Here is a 17,838-nt window from a genome sequence, read left to right as displayed (position 1 = left end):
GTTTAAGAGACAGCATTTGAAAATTTGGCCTAGTCACAAAAGAAAGACAACCAACTGAAAGAAACCAAAAAGAAAGTGGAGGACTTAAGACACTTGCAGCCTTCTCTGGTCTTATACTTACTCTCACACTTCCACACCGAGGGGAAAAACCAAACGAACTATGAGGAATTATCTAAAACCATTTATTTTTAATTATATTAGAAATTAATTAACATGGGTATATGAACATTTGAAGGCAAAAAAAAATGTAATAGCAGCAAAGGGAGTTTTGAGATGAGGGAGATAAGTCCTTCATCTCCCTGGCTCCTGAAAAAAAGAGAGAACACATTAAAAGTGTTGAAGGAGTTTTTCACTACCCTAACTGTGCCATGTTGGGAAACGCATGCAATTTTAACTTCTCCTCGAGCCTTCATGATTTTGAATATGTGCTCAGATATTAAATTGATAATATCTGAGCATAGCAACAGTCACATAAGTCAACATATTTAATTCGTCTCTTTCCAAATGCTACAAACCCCACATTTTCTGTAACACTTACAATTCCTTTTCCAGCTTCTTTTATACCATTGTCTTGTTTGGCTGATGCAGAAAGATTTTGAAAACCTTTTCAATTACTGTCCTGTAGTAAAGAAAAACAAGTATCATGAAAGAGCGCTACACACTCCAGAATAAGCTGATAAATTCAAAATAATACTAGTGTACATGAGAACACCCACGCAGGGATTCAACCAACCCTCTCAAGATTCCCAGAGCTTCCAAAATATTAGTTAAAGCTGCCCACCTCCTGCAACATAAACCCTGGTTTGAAGAGGTTTTTAGTTCCAAGAGTTACCTGTTAATTTTAGATTCTGTGGCACAAGTTGTTAATCAGCACATTGCCAGTCAAGTGCCAAACTTTTGCTGGTGGAAAACATAGGGTTAGCACTGTTCCCTTTTTGAAACTTGCCAATTTTCAATACTTTTCTCTTACGAAGTGTTTTACCAGTACTTATGTTGTAGCCACAGCCCTAATCCTACACCTTCTTCCTGTGGACTCCCCATAAGTTACACTCCAAGTTGTAAAATCTCACTACATCAGCAAAAAAAAAGGGCTGGTATACATGTACTTCACAAATTCCACCCAGAGTCACTGCTTTCTACTTGTGATAAATGACAACCCGATGACAATCTTTTCCTCATCACTACATCGCTGTCTTATTACAATTTCAAATACATAATGCAAATCAATTACTTACACGGGCAACCTTCAAGAATTCTTCATTAAGCCTGATGCCTTTTGCTCTCATCTTCTAAAACACAGTGTCTGGTGGAGGTCAGAAAACCTTCTTCCTACAGAGAAGCACTGCAGATGCTGGAAACTACCACAGGAGTTGAGGCTGTGAGTGCTGTAAAAGTTCCTTTGGTGGTATTCCCATTGTTTTCCTGCAGACAAATCTCCATCATCAACTCCACCACAGTGAAATAAAGAAATGATTTTTGAACCAGACGACTTTGGGAGTGGTTTCTTCAAACATAACAGAACACTGTAAGCTAATCCACTGTTTGGCATTCATTTATATATATTTGCTCTGCAATTTCATTGTTTCAGATGCCATTGGAATGTGCCTCCTTTGAAACAATGGACAACAGGAATGGGATGAAGTGTGGACACTTACTGCAGACAGAGCTAATAATATTTCTTTTGAATGCCATCAACTGATATTTTTCTATTCAAATTCCAGTAAAGACTTGATGCCAGCTAACAATATTCTGTGTTGATGATATCACAGTTATTCTGTATCTGTAAGGTGGTGATAGACTCTAAACTCTTCAGAGGAGGAAAATCCTATATTTATATTTGATACTGTAGCCCATATCAGACCCCAAAGACCAGTATCAACACACATATTTCATCAGTGTATGGTATATATTAATATTTTATATTGATTACCATAACAAATCTAAGAACAAACCAACCACCACCCCTAGCCACAACTGAGGTTCATGTGACACTGCCAGTGGAATATCTCTTAATGGTGAAGAATTATTTATCCTGTCATTCCCATTTTGCTACAAAAATTTAGCCTGCTCTAGTCTTAATTTTATACTTTCTCTTAGAGAACTTTATATTAGGCATTTTAAAATTAAACATTTCAGTTTTCACTGAAAATCCCAGATTATTCACTAAATCAAACCCATTTTCTGTCAGGAAAAAAAGAAAAAGCTTGGGAGCAGGAAATGTTTAAACAATGTATCTAAACATTTGCAGGACTTAGTTTATGGATGTGTTCCTTAATGATCATATAATTTTAAAATTCTCCATCCACAAGAAGTTATTGATTAAACAAGTCAAAGCAAGAACTGAAGAAAAAAGCCCTTTAAAGGCAAGCTTTTCACCAGCTGCATAAACTTTCTATGAACAGAGTTAAATTTATTTTAAAACATTAATTTTGAAACTCAAATGATACCCATTTTGAAACTAAAATCATATCTATTTTCTCCAGTGATGACGAAAATTACGACCCCAAGTTTTCCTTTTAATGTTTAATTTTCAGAGTATTTTTAAACCTTCATTTAAATTTGCTGCATGAATATTCTGGTTATTCTTCAGTATTAATGGAATTACATTTTAAGTGCTGCCTCCAACAAATTGCTGCTACAACTGTTAGTTTACATGTTGCCACGACTTACTCATTCTTGGAATTTACAGTCTTTAGAATTCTTGGAAAACTACAAACCACAAATGAAAGAAGAATGCCTCCTCCCCATCCCAAATATCCCACAAAACCCAGAAGGTAGTTTGACTGTTGAAAACATGTCCCCTTCACATACACATTTTAAAGTTGGAAGCTATCCCTGAGTCAGGCAACTACTACAAGTCAGTGGCACAAATGAAGCACAGCTAAATTTTAGTGATTCATGCTATGTAACTGCATTAAAATGACAGTACTGCCCATGCCATGCTGCTCCAAACCTAAAGATTTTATTACTTATCTTTTTAGACACAACTATTGTATCCTGAATATAAAAAGTACAGCCTATGTCCTTCTCCTCTCCTGTCCTCCCAGTGAACCAGAACCCATCTCCAGAGACAACCAACAAAACCAGTCAAACAGAACCACAGAAGCCATTATTTTTATCTTAATGTCTCTCTTGCCTCTGACCCAGAAAACTGAATTTTGAGTTGACAGAAGACTCTACAATAACAATGCAAAGAGTTTTTTTATATGCTGCCAAAATGTATTTTTCAGTAGCCATGTGGTTTATTCTCTGAATGGAGAATGGCAAATATCAGTAGGTGGAACCTGTTTTAATGACCTGAAAGGAGGTCAGGAAAGAGCAGAAAAATAAAGAGTGGAAAATAAACCAATTTTGTCCTATTTAATGTTAAAAAGGAAAAGCTTCCCTGTTGAGAGAAGACACTGCCTACAGCCTAACTTTCCTTTCCATGACGCTGAGCTTTGTCCAAGAGCAGGACACAGCCTGTTTTTCCAGCTACCACCCAGGGTCTCAGACAGGTTTGAGGCTCTTCCTCAGGCCAGACGGCATGAGAAGGTGGAGATGACACGGTCCCTGCTCAGGAGAGCTCACAATCTAGGAAAGCAAAATGACGTATAGGAGCATGGAAAAATACAGCTCAACACAAACAAATTCTGCATACACGTATGTACATTGATAAAAGCTCTTCAAATAGCACCACTACTTCTACCTGCCCCTCTGCCTAGCCATCAGTGCTTGGATGGTTGCTTAACAGGGATCTAGGGAAAGTGGGTCTTCAGGAGAGATGTCAAGGAGAAGATTTTATGGATCAGTCCAGGGAGGGCACTCCATGCATACGGGACAGCGTGGGAGATGTTATGTTGGGAATTAAAAATTGTGCAGAGCAGCATTTTCTCCAGGTCAAAAGCTCAGGTGTTGTGTGCAAGATCCCTACTTCCTGAGACAGAGACAGCGTGGTTTTATGGGAGTAATGTGTGGCCACTAAAAAAGACAAGCAGAACCACTAACGTAGGACTACACTGAGGATGTTACTGGCCACTACCTCTCCGTGGCTGCCAGTTAGCACAGTAACTGTGAGGAGATGAGATGGAAGGGTTTGGAAAAGAGTTGGATACAGAGAAGGAAAAAAGGCAAGATGAAGGAAAGGAGACAAAAGGAAGAAATGTGGAGAGTATTTTCAAATGTGGTCTTCTGTTTGAGTTCTTAGCGTGTTTGCAATTTATTAACTAAATAACTAAAAAACATATATAATAATTAATGTACATTTGACACCATAAAATAAACTGGACCATATGCCAACATTTACATTATGTTATTATCCTTCACTATGGAAAGGTGAGAAACAGGTTAAACAAGAGACAAAATGCTTCCCCTTACCCTTCTTCTTCCGTACTGAAGCTTGGAAATAGAAAGGGAATGAACTGTGAATCAATTCTGAAGGTAATTTTTTATATGCTAAATCCTTGTCTGTCATTTTAAGCATAAACATTATTCTTCTATCTAAGATGTCAGTCTCTCCCTGCTCCCCTCCACTAAACATGTATCTATCAAAACACAGTAGACAAAATCTGCTTTTGCCAAGATGTTTATCAGGGTTTGTATTAAGAAATTTCTCCTCTGCAGGTATTAGGGACACATGTACAATTAATTTTTTTTTCTGAATTCTTTTTTCAAAACAGTAATTGGGGCAACTTACTGACACCAGGGCTTTCAAACTATGACAATAGGGCATTTTCAAATCTTTGCAGGTTGAAGTGGAAAGGAATCATGAGCACAAGTTATTTGCTATCTTTGGGATCAATTAGTTTGAAAGAGAACAACTGAGATGGTCTGCTCAGTGTTATGAAGAACAGGATAGCTAAAAACACGTCAATAAAACTGTAAGTAGAGTTCAGAGCCAGGCAAAAGAAGTAACTGTAATGACTGCAAGATGTATAATTTAAAAAAAAAATGTTGTTTAGCTCAGCTAGGAGACATTACAAAACTATGTACTCTAAGGGAAAACAAGTGGGGAATTTGTACTTTTCTTTCTATTACATAACAAGGGACATTCAATAAAATTAAAAGCATCACATTTAAAACCAATAAAAAGGAAATACATTTTCACACAGCACATAATTAGCCCGTGGGATTCTTTGTCATGAGACATTATTGAGACCATGAGCTTCTCCAGTTCAGAAAAAAGAATTACACATATATATTGATGAGAACATCCACAGGTTCATTTATAGATCTTTCCTATTTAGTTTGCATATACATGTTATGAAATAAATGCTTATTCATTAGTTTAACGGATATAAAAATGTGGGTGTTCTCATAGTTCTCACAGATGTCCAATATATACATTTTACATATAGAGATATATAAATTAGAGATAAATACACACATACAATCTGTGGTTCATGTCAGAAGACAACTTTAAACTGATGATAGGGAGAACATTTTCATTTGGGAAGCTTGTTCAGTTGTGCAATTTAGCAATTCTTGTTCCTTCTGATAAGAGCCCTTTTATAGGGCAAATATGAAAATAGGTTGACCACAGATTTTATTTATAACAGTAGTTATATTGTTTGCTACGTTGGCAAGGGTTCAGAGTGTCACGCAAGTGCCATTTACAGCCTTATTTAGGAAGAAAACAAATTTATGCCATTCCTATAGCTTTACTAGGGGACATAAACTCCTGGAACATGGTGCAGGGCTATTCTTCAGAATAGCAAACTCTTGCCACTGTAATATTTGCCCTGTCTGGATAAAGATATGAATGGGAAATGTGCTTAAATATTGAGGTGTGTCCCATGGCTGCTTGTTAAATGAGTTGTGGTGTTTTGTGCCAGTTGGGGAGAACAAACAGCAGGTCAAGTGCTACAACATGAACTGGGGGTGAGGAAGCTAAATTAGATGGTCCTCACTGCAGGAGGATGTTACTATTAACAGGCTGTTCTACCCCAGGAAAGAGTGCTGCCTCTCTCTACTTTGAGAACAGTATCCCCTATGGAAGATTGAAAAGAGAAATAGAAGAGTATCCTCAATTTGAAAGCAATTTGCAGAAGAGGATAATGAAGGGCCAAAAAAGCAAAGTTTTACAACCTTATAGCAAAAAAAAGCACCCAGACCCAAAAAGTGGCTCCAGAAAGAATATTTTACATTTTAAACACAGAAGAAAAATGACAGAGCACTCACAAAGTGTTGATACCTTTAGCTAAGCTCCTAAACTTCCTGACCCAGAAAAATCCAATTTTCTGAGATATGTTAGAGCTAAATAATCAGACTGTTCAATTTTGTTCTTCACTTGGTTGTTATACCATAGAGAAGACAGTGCTCACTTCAGCCCCCCTCTGTTGGCAAGACCTCCCACTGGACCTGTGTGACTTGACTCCCTTAAAGATGGATGGGGTCCATCTGCCCCAGAAAACACTGACTTTCAGGGGAAAAAAAGTGGCCACAAGGCTTTGATTCCTTCCAGTTGGCCTTCATATGAATCCATACCAGAAAAAGAAAGATTATAAAATGTAAATATTTAAATCAATGCAGAATAAATGGAAAAATGGTTTTATTGTATGATTTATTATCATCTATTAGTCTGCAATGAGGGATGTGGTTTGTTTTTATACCCAATTATCACTTGCTAAACACACTGTTTTACTGTTATAGTCATATAGAAATATGCACTGGGTTTTTCTCTGTGTGTATATGATTTATTCATAACATATTTCTTAGTCTAGCTGCAGAAATTCTACTTTTTAATGACCTAACAGGCTAAAACCAGGAAGAAAATACCTTCCTCATTTCTAGAAAATTAATAAAAATTCCCAAAGAATTATGCATATGTAGGATGTGGATGATTAAGCAAAGGAATCTACAGTCACATTTCTTAAAATTAGCAAATAAAAGACTGAATGCTCAATATTTTTTATTATCAATAGAGAGGAATTAAGTTTATATCATGCACAGTAGTCAAAGTGATATCATAATATGCACTTTTTTCAGATCAGCTTAATGAAACAAGTTGAAGTTGAAGCTGCTTTAACACTGTCAGCTTTTAACAACAGCTTCTGGCAGCTTACCTTTATCCACTAATGAGAGGCCACAGAAATTTAAAATAAAACAATATTAGATGAACTGCAAACTCAGAAAGCAAAGCTAACAAAATACGACACGGCATTATTTTTTGTGTGTAGATGTGCCAGACTCTGATGATGCACAAAATGTATCAACATTCTCCTGCGTAGCAGTAAAGGCACAAGTTTAAACAAAAATAATTCATGCGAGTCATGCACAATTTGAACTCTCCAGAGATGCAGCATTCTTAAAACCTTTTCTGTTCTACACACTGTACACAGTGCAGCTCCCTTTAATCAATTTAACACATACACATCTATCTATCTATCTATCTATCTATCTATCCATATTTACATTTCTACTAAGCCATGCTTGCCAAAAAACACTTTCTTACCAAGCTCTTCAAGCTCTGAGGTCATTGACTTAGACCGCAGGGTCAGTGCAGTGGTTGGAGCTCGCTTAGGAGGTGGTGGGGCTTTGCATTAAACAGAAAAACACACAGTGTAAGGAAACACCTTCAAACCCTACATTTACATCCACAATTTCACCTCAATTTAAAAAGAATAAGCTACATGAAATAAGGTAAGAATAAATACATACATGCGGAGGAAAAAGCCCTGAGATGCTTTTCCTTTACTGAATTTCTCTACTGTTTCTGGTTTTAGCGTAGGTTGTTTGACACATCCGCAAGCTTTTATGTAACACAGGATACATAGAAACACTTAAAGCTAAATAACTGTGCACTTCTATTTTCCAGTAGGAAAAAGGTTTCCTAGATGAAGGGCCTCACAGCAGTTGTGCCCCTTCTAAGGCTAAAAACCTCCTGGAGGTTTTTAGCAGCCAATCTCTGCCAGATTAATTTAATTTGTGAAGAAACTGTTCAATCTGAGAAATATAGGAAGATTCAAATTGATCTGAATAGTTATGGTGAGTCTAGGGGAAACAGATGATCCTCAGAATAAAGATCTTAAAATATCAAGACAGTCATCTAGCACAGGAACTAAAATCCAGCATGTGCTTTAGTATCCTGAGAACAAATGTTTCTAGTGGTCAGAAAGGAGCCTAACATCCAAAAAGAAAATGGAGACTTCCAGTCAACATCCCTGGCCCTGAGACACCAGGAAAAATTAAGGATTCTCAAGTGTTTTGGTCAATACAAAATGCCTATAGCATTTTGAAAAGAGGTGGCAAAGCAGTTTGAGGGCAAGAATTAAATGAGGTTGGGTATCTGACATCTGACTGATGGCAACAAAGTCCTTCCACACAATTCCAAAGGTACAAAGGCAATTGCCAGGAAACAAGCAAGGCTACAAACTGCCATCAAAAAGAGACAAGATTCAAAGGGGGAAGTGGTTGGTAAATGATGCATTATCACTAGGAATTACAAGATGACAAAGAACTGGGTTTGTTTTTACAGAAGCAACTTCCCTTTGGGTTGTAGACAACAGCACTTTTATTTCACTGAATGGTTTGGGTTGGAAGGAACCTTACAACTTATCTTCTTCCACCCCCTGCCATAGGCAGAGACACCTTCCACTAGACCAGGTTGCTCTAAGCCCCATCCAACATTGCCTTGACACTTCCAGGGACGGGGCAGCCACAGCTTCTCTGGGAAACTTGTGCCAGAGGCTCACCATCCTCCCAATAAAGAATTTCTCCCTGACATTTAGTCTAAATCTACTCTCTTTAGGTTTAAAGCATTGTCACTACATTTAAGGCTAATATGAAAAATCCCAAAAGGCAGAGATTAAAGGTTTGTTTAAAATGTGTGAATAGTAATTCCAACAAGCCAAAAATAATGCAGGACCATGTTTGGACATGACATAAACATGGCCTTTCCCTCCCACTCCCAAGGTGGGTTTAATTTTATTTGTTTTTTTTTTTTTATTATTATTTTTTTGATAAGCAGTAGATGTGAAGAACATTCCCAGTGTAGACAGAAAGTTTTAGTCATGGACTAGGAGGGAGCCCTGGGCTTCCAGCTCCTCACCCCCTCTTGTGTTGAAGACCCAGGTGTCTGACAGTGATAATTCAAGGAACTGGTGGGAGGAACTGGAATTTTTAAAAATGTGTTACTGCTGTACTAAACACTAGTTAGCAGCAGCAATCTTTCCTGCTTAATGATAATTATGGGGGCCTAATGAATTCCCAGCATAGCTGTCACCTGAGCAAACTGAGGGGCATCTGAGGTGAAGGAAATAGGGTAAAATCCATTTTTGTTTCCTTTTTTCTTTTTTTTTTTTTTTAGTGAAGTTTTAGTGGTGGTTTTTTCATGTGAGAAACACTGAAATTCTTAAGAGAGTAGCCCAATCTTAGGATATAGGTTAACCCATAATGTCCATTAAATTTAATTAAAAACAAACCAAACAAACCCTGGGCTTGGAAAAAACCCTATCCTGTTTGTACCCAGCCAATTCTTTCCCAAAGTCTTTGTGGCACACAATGTCATACAAACCTCTCTTGGAGAATCTGTCTTCTCATTATCAGCCAAATGGCAGAAAAAGCATCTTAGTGTGTTGTCTGTTGATGAGAGGTGAAGGGATATTCCCTGGCTGGAACAACTCCTCTATTTTAATTTCATGTAGAGGAATTTTCTCATTAAAATGTACTTTTTTTTTCTACCAGAACTTCAGTCTAAACATACTGCTTACTTTTGTTATTCTTTCTGCAAAAGATGCAAAAGTTCTCAACGATTTCAAGAGATACTCTCATCCCAAGTACATTTGCTATTAACTAATAAAAGATCATCTGTTCTTTGTGCTTTTGTTCTCTCACTACTGCAAGAAATGTTACTACAAGATCCTCAAACATAAAGATGTATAAAACCCCATAAAGATTAACTTTCATGGCAAGCAGGATGAGAAAATATCACCCTTTTTGTCACCTATTAATGCATAAGCCAAGAGAATTAAATTACTCTAAGTTAAACAAGAATAAGGCATTTAAAAGCAGAGTCTATAAATCAGAATTTATAAAGCAGTTTTTTCATGCCTATATTTTCTTTTCTGAGAAGCAAAACCAAAAGAGTCCATCAAGAAAAGAGAAGAATGTACCTTTCTTTCTAGCTGTGTCATCTGGATCAAGATTCCTGGTTACTGTGACAACCTTAAGAACGAGGTGATTGCCCCCTTGCCGAATCATGTTCACCACCTGCCTGTGGCCAACTTTCACTACATTCTCATTATTAACCTGCAGAGAAAGAAAAGAGTCTTTCAGATCAAAATGCAGAAAACTTTTTGTTCCAGCAGTTTCAAAAACAGAAGGTGGAAAGGGCAGGAAGGTACAGAATTTCTAGTTACTGTCTTTTAATGAAAATACATATTTAACAAACAGTGGACAGCTGATGAGATGACAGAAAAACAGAGCCATCTTTTCAGGAAATATGCAACTAAAGAAATTCAACCAAATCCTCCCCTTTACATATTTTATATACAGCAAATAACATTCTCCTTCTGCAAGTTTCTCATGTCCTGGAAGCAAAGGCAACAGGACCATACCAGGGCAAAAGAAGAGTGGAAAAAGAAGAGTGACCTACATAAAGCCCTGTAGTCATGCCAATTCAACTTCAAACTGCACTGCAACATTCAACTTCAAAATATATATTTTATAATGTAGATATATCTACACTTTCTCAGTAATTCCTAGTGCTCCATCATCCTTTTTGCTGAATAAGTCTTTCCATAACATTAATTAATAGACACAGAAGAAAGCATAGGCATAGAAGTGTAAATAAGCCTGGATAAAAGTAATTTATTTATTCATTCAAGCTATAAGGAGTCATTGGAAGTTCTCTGAAATTTGAAGGATGGCAGCATATAAGATTGAAGTGAGCTATTTGAACACAAAAGATATTGAGGAATGGAAGCAGATATGCTGCCAAAATACATGCTGGGAAGTTGATCTCTCTCCAAAAATCAACTGACTCAGTAATATTTCACTGAGATCACTCAATGCCTTCAAAATGAACAGTCATTTTCAGTGTTTTTAGCTTCCTCTGTTTATTCTGACAGGCTGGGCATCTCACTCTCAAAAGAATTTACAGTTTAGAGCAAAATGTCTCATTAAATATTATTGCCATTTAGAGATCAAACAGCACAAGCAGCCCCACTCCAACTTGAAATTGGTTTTCCATCCATGTATTGAAGGAAAATCTTGCCTTTTTTCAGACTTTAGCTGAGACAAAATGTATTTTAATGAAATAATGTATTGGTAAACCATATTTTTAATAGAATGCTGCAATCAGAAGCTGTCAAGTGTGAGCTGTCTATAAGCTTGAGATGCTTTTTGAGATGCTTTTTTGGTTTCATACACAGTGACGTAGGTGTAACACATGCTGAACATCCAGACCTGTTGAGCAGGCAAATATAAAAGTTCTATCATTCTGTGGAGGTGGAGGGTATAAAAGAATATCGATTTAAATAGGACTCTTGCTGTTTGGTTTTATTTTACACCTTCTTAGCATCTGGTATTTAATTCCAAGATATGATATTTATTTAGCTGGACTTATGGCATCTAAATTTAATCTGTCTAAAATACTGAGACAAACAGAGTTATCCATTTCCTTCCAGTGTTAAAACCTCAACCAGGTAATTCTTTTCTGCAGCAAAAAAAAAAAAAAAATTAAAACATTATGTAATTAAGAATTATGGAATGGATCTACTCTATTTTTGCTGGAATTAAATTTTAAGCTTGGAAGCCAGTGAATATTACAATAAAATCCCTAATGCTGTCAAAAAATAGGGCCCTCCAAGTAACCCAAAAGTTAATATTAATCAAACACATGCACACTTCACTAGTTTAAAGTGATAAATGTGTAAAATTATAAACAGCTTATGCAGCATCCCATCTGTTCCCATTGCTTTGTGCAACGATATTTAACATTTAGAGCAGGAGCAAATATATACACAACACATTTCTGAAAGCTGCCTCAGAAACAGAACCTGCAAATCACTGTTTATAGCAGCTTTGTTTAAAAGGCTTGGCTACAAGAGATGGTACCAAAAAGATTTACGTGGCGAAAATAAAAATACTGATAGGAGAGCTGAAGGTTATTTAACTTGAGGAGTCTGCTGAAATACTTGAGAACAAAAGAATCATGAAACCAGCAGAGCAGAAACTCATCTTCAGTCTTTAGCACCTCAGGGGGTAAAACTGGAGCATGATTACAAAGCAATAACTTTGGAACTGTCAATAGCTTATAAAGAACTAAATTTCAGAGACAGTATTTATTTATTTATTTTACCCTTCTTCAGTATTTTATACAGAAGCCAAATGACTGCAGAAATGGTCAGTAAGCGGTGAGTAACCAGAGTTCAAGCAAAGTTTTTTTGATGGTTTTAGTTTGATATTATTCAGCAAAGACTTTCCAGGTGTGAATAATTTGATGAGTCTGTCTCTCCACTTCCATCTCAATCTTTGGCAGGGGGGAGATGATCACTGCATCTCTTTGCAAATTAACTGAAGGAGGTAATTTTTTTACAATCTCTTTAAAACAAGTAAAAAATCAGTAAAAGAAAACAAAATCCCAAACAAAAACTGTAAGAAAAAAAATCTATTTCACCTGTGCCAATTAATTTCATAATCATGTGTGTTCTTGGAATTAATGAAATGTAGTCACATTCTTCAAAACACCAAAAAATTATATTTTTTTTTTAGTGGCAAAGTGTTTAGAAGGGAGTTCTGTAAACAGTCAAATAGTAAAGTTGGTTTGTAGGCACAAATTTGTGTCTTTCCCTGTTTTCCTGTATCTTTCAGGATATTTTCTGTAATCTTTCATGGCAAAATCTTAAGTTCTTCTTTTCCTTCGATTATTCCCCCAAACTTTCCTGCACAGAATTTTTTATCCCAAGTCTTTCATAAATAAAGGGAAACAGATAAAAGAAATAGATATATGCTGGGGCTGGTTCTATGCTACATCAATGGCAACTGCTCATGCAACAAGCCAAATACAAGGAAAACTGTCCCTTGGGACAAGCCAAGAATTTCAATAACTCTCCTCTATCCATTCCTGATGCTCAGGAAAAGCCTCAGAATTCTGTATTTTTGAAGATCATACTTTATCACCATTTGGTTAAAAACTGGGCAGTGGGATGGAAGTTACTCTGAGAGAATTTGAGAAATAATTTATGAAATAATATGATCTCATAGACAGAATATCTTTTAAAAATAGCCTAATCTGGAAGCCTGAGCTGTCTAAAGCTGAGCTAAGTTTTGAAGCTTAAAGCTCCAGACCAGAGACTGTGATCAACAACAAAGTTCCTCTTGCACAAAGAGGTTTGAACACCAACGATGAAGAGTTCTCTCTCCAACATTCTCTCAAGAGATGATTCAAAAATATGGAGCAAACCAGTGACAAAGACAAGTGCCAGTCACAAACCTCTCTGTCTGTAACATCTAGGTCCACCGCTCTGATGTTATTTTACTGAGAATTTATTCACAACAACATCTAAAACCCAAAAACCCCCCAAATCACGAAATTTTATTCCAGAATAATGATGTGGATTCCAAGAGCAAAATATCAGTCAGGTAATCAAATTTTTTTATATGTGAGATATTCCCTGCCTGGAGAGCCCTCCTTACAAAAGATGATACATGAACACACATGGATTATCCGAAAATTTTCTTCCTGAAGATCAAATTTACACTTCCGCCCCCCAAATAAATGTGTAGTTCCACAACTTAAGAAAATTAAAGTGTATTATTCTTTATAGTACTTATTCCCCACTGAAGCTACAATGAGGTGGGTCCCCATTTTTTCGCCACACCCCATCATCACCACAAAATATTTGATTACAAACAGACTCTACTGTGTAAATACATTTATTTGCTTACACAGGCAGATTTAGGACAAGAAAGAACGAATGCCATTATTTAAAAATGTGATTTTTTTTTTTTTTTAAAGAATGAGTTAATGAGATGCTGGGGTAGATTTTGGGGGAGGCTGGATAAAAGGATTTTTTTTCAGAAATGCATAGATAGGCAATGGGTTGAAAAAGAATACAATACAATACAATACAATAAAGCAAAATAGTAAAATAACCTGCACATTGTAGGAGAGCAGATGCCTGAGCTGGAACACCTTCACCAGAGCAGCCTTCCCGTAGGAAGGTGCAAAAGAAAAAAACACTACAAGAGAAAGAGACCTTTGGAGAGTTTGTTCTATTAATAATTTTTAAAAAATCTTAATTTCTTCAATGCATCATCCTAATCCTTCCATTACCTAAACATTCTCTCAGTGGAAAAGATAGTCAGTCATTTTTAACACTTATTAAGTAAACAAAACTCCATCATTCCCCTTGGCATGGCCATTGGTTACAGTTGGGAATGCGCATTCTGCCACAAAAAGCTTCTCAGAAGCTCTTTCTTATCCATTGAACTACTTGAAAAAAAACCACAACAAAACCCCAAACCCATTACACGCACACTTACAAAGCCCTGCCCACACAGTTTCTAAAATTCACCATTTTTGGTAAATATTTAACACACACAAGCCCAATTACAATTTGTACCAGCAAAATAAATTGCCCACATGTAATTTTGTGGGCTCAAATTAAACTTTTGCATCTCAAGTCCTACACAGGACACTGCCTAAGCCTGTCACAAACCAGGAAGAGTTTCCAGGATTTGTCCTTGACAAGTATATTTAGTGTGTAAAATCCTATTATTTGCTTTATGTTAAAACCTCTAAATTCATCCTAAATGTTGAATGAAACAAGCCCATGGACAGCACGAAGATAAGCAGTCCACCTAGAAAGGCTTCCATGAAAGCCAATTTTAACAAATTCTGTTGGCAGCATCCTTTTCCCTGAGTATTCCAGGAAAGGACTGAATCAAAACATCTGCTGATAGAGCTTAGAGGCAAGTTAAAAAGGTCCAAAGCCAAAAGATGCTTTGGTCTAATGGTATTTTATGTGCTTACAAAATGCATTTAATCACAACTGATATCAAGGTTCATTGTCTCAAAAAGCACATGAGTTTAACCTGCATCTTAGATTAAAATAGAGAGTAATAATATACTATATAAATGTGTCCCATAACGGCAATTAATTTATGAATTTATCTCTGCAAAGCCAATTACTCCCATCATACCCTAGAAGCTTAAGCAGACAAAAGCAGATGGCTTCAGTCCACCAGGCTCCAACTATTCATTTGAACAATTTCTGAAACAGGCCTTGAACAGTCTCTGGAAAATTCCTGAAAACTTTCTAATACAAATGGAAAGTTTGCTTTCATTCTGATCTCTAACACAGACATCTCTGAGTGCTATTAGTATTTGACTATATCCCATTTAATCAATTGTAAAATCAGGTGTAAAAGATGCTTCAGAGAATGCGTGGACTCTGTTGACCTTCTGACTCTGTGCCTAAAAGGCACTATTAAAAAAAGAAAAGTTTCACAGAACCAGGGATACAAGGATGTGGAAATTCCAGCTGACATCTTGCAGTAGTAATTTTTTTATAGTAATCCACTTGCTCATAGATTTGCCTGGACTGGTAGCCTTAATACATGGGAGGATGGAAAGAAGATGAAGCCAGTGAGCACGGAATTGGACAAGGATCAGCAGAGGCAACTTCCCACCTGAACTCTGTCATTCTATGGCGTTTTTTCCAAAGAAGAATTATTATAGGGAAGTACAAACCACCTTTCAGGGAAAAAAGCACATATGAATTACAGGACAAGCATCAAAACCATCTGTAGCACTGCCATGGTGCAAATTTCTTTGCATAAAATCAGATATTGGTGGATACAAACAGGATATAAGATGTCTAAAGGAAAACACCCTGTGGATTCACTGTGTCTCGAGGCTTTGTATTCCATCCTGTCACCACATGCCCCCTGTCTGCATACGAGGGGAATGTTGTGCCTTTCCTGCTGCAGCTCTGAGGGCAAGGGGAGGTGTTGCTGCCTGGTGCTTGCTACAGCAAGGGCAATGGGACAGGCTGGAGCACAGTCTCCCTGCTGAAACCTGGGATCTGCAGGGCTGCTCCAGCCAGGCACAGGCTCTTCCTTCAAAAGATCCAGCAGTGGCAGAGCTGTTGCCTCCTGAAGTGCAGTGTAGATCTGGTTCCTGCCTGGAGACAGCAGAGCTGTCTAGGAAGCGCTCCAGCGTGAGCCGCTTCATCCCTGTGAGTAGCACCAGCACCACAAACCTTCAGTTGCACTTGGGAACATCTATTTCTGAAAGAAGCATTGGAATGAAGTGACAGATCATAAACTCCAGACTTCTTGGTTGTCATGGCAACTGCATCACATAATTTGTTTCTAAACATTTAGCCAAGCTCCATCTTGGAACTTCTTCGATTTCTTGTCCCTGTTATTCCTGGTAGGCCCAGAACATTTGAAAAGAAGTGGTATTTTTTAGTAATTTCCCTCTTAAATGTGACTTAGTTTATATTTATCCTTTTTTTTACTGTGCCAAACCGCCAAAAGCCTAAATAGCCATGATTTCCCCTACTCTCACTGCATTCTACAAACATATCAGGTGGGAGTAGTGTCCTGATATGTTAAAAGTATTTTAACAACTTACTGTCAAAAACCCAAATGGAGCACAACATCTGTCCAGCCCTTCAAAGCCTTTAAAAATTGTTTTTAATGTTCTAATTTCAGTCAAATCAATTTATCAAGATGGTCACATGTTCTCCTGTATTTCATCCAACTTACACTGCACTCGTGTCAGTGTTCGATCTCTCTCAAACATGCACAACTTATTTTCTTCTAATAACCTCCCAGATTCACTGGCACTATCCCGTCCTCAGTCATTGAATTTTTTTAGTATCTGAGAGAGTTACTCACACACAGCCAGTGGAAAATGTTTGGGACAAAGTACAGCAGCAGAATATTTGATCCTAATGTTGGTGATAAATTGTAAAAGCCCTGACTTTTTCCCCAAGAGTCACCTTGTGAATTTTGCCCAAGTCACTATGTACATATTTATGCACAGCAACACAGCACAAGAAAACACAACCACACATTTTAATCAAATTGCCTTATCCCCATCTTACTTTAATTAAGGGTATTCAATAATCATCAGGCCTTACTAGAAAAATTAGCAATAGAATAATATATCAGCGTGGCTTCTCGATAACATCTTATTTTGTTCCACTAAAAACACTGCCAAGTAACAGTGTTGTTTCAGTACAAAACTGAATGGTTAAGTTTGGGTCCAAGCTGACCTCCAAAAAAACTAGCAGGGTTAAAAGTTGCTGTTCGTCTCTTACCTATGCCATGATTTTAAAAGTGGAACTATGTTAAACTAGAATTTTAATCTAAAATTTTGCATTTTGCCTACTTATAGCTTACCTGAAAGCTATTTAAAGTGAGTAACTCCTGTCCTCATGAGACTGCCGTACACAGAACATTTAAACATCACTCAATTACTTGCACTCTGTCCTATTAAAAATAATTGTCTCCATTAATCAGTATCTGTTACTATTTTGAATCATTTTGTGTAAGCTACATTTCATTGGAGAGGTTCAATTAACTTTATTGCAGTTGATTGAACTGCAGTGAACCACAATCAATTAACTCACACTCAGGATGAATTTGTCCAAGGGCTGTCAGGTGGGAGAGGTGGTACTTTTTCATGTTGGAACTTCTCTTAGGGAAAAAAAATTCTGTGAATTGCGCACATCTGTTTTGCTTTCTCATACACACACTTGAAAAGGGGTCAGTTTCTGAGGAATCTTTGGGATAGTGCTACACTGAACTGCCATATGTTGATACAAGGAGGGAGAAGTGACTTTCATTTATTCTTTTAATAGAATTATAGAATGGGTTGAAAGGCACCCTAAAGATCACATA

The 17,838-nt window shown here is 37.1% G+C and overlaps 1 protein-coding gene across 2 annotated transcripts in view; it reads right to left on the bottom strand.

Annotated features, from left to right (window-relative positions):
• SHANK2 (SH3 and multiple ankyrin repeat domains 2) overlaps window positions 1-17,838 on the bottom strand; it is a 330,841-nt gene that overhangs the window by 33,841 nt on the left and 279,162 nt on the right. For both annotated transcript variants that reach the window (XM_017826777.1, XM_017826778.1), the window contains 4 exons: window positions 10,092-10,227; window positions 7,433-7,513; window positions 7,044-7,052; window positions 4,357-4,377 (listed from right to left, as the gene is read on the bottom strand). In XM_017826777.1, coding sequence (XP_017682266.1) covers window positions 4,357-4,377; window positions 7,044-7,052; window positions 7,433-7,513; window positions 10,092-10,227 — 247 coding nt within the window. The remainder of the gene's footprint in view (window positions 1-4,356; window positions 4,378-7,043; window positions 7,053-7,432; window positions 7,514-10,091; window positions 10,228-17,838) is intronic.

The sequence above is a fragment of the Lepidothrix coronata genome, unplaced genomic scaffold (genome assembly GCF_001604755.1).
Source record: "Lepidothrix coronata isolate B3197 unplaced genomic scaffold, Lepidothrix_coronata-1.0 Scaffold130, whole genome shotgun sequence".
NCBI classification, from domain to species: Eukaryota; Metazoa; Chordata; class Aves; order Passeriformes; family Pipridae; genus Lepidothrix; species Lepidothrix coronata.
This window is presented reverse-complemented; position numbering and strand designations above follow the sequence as displayed.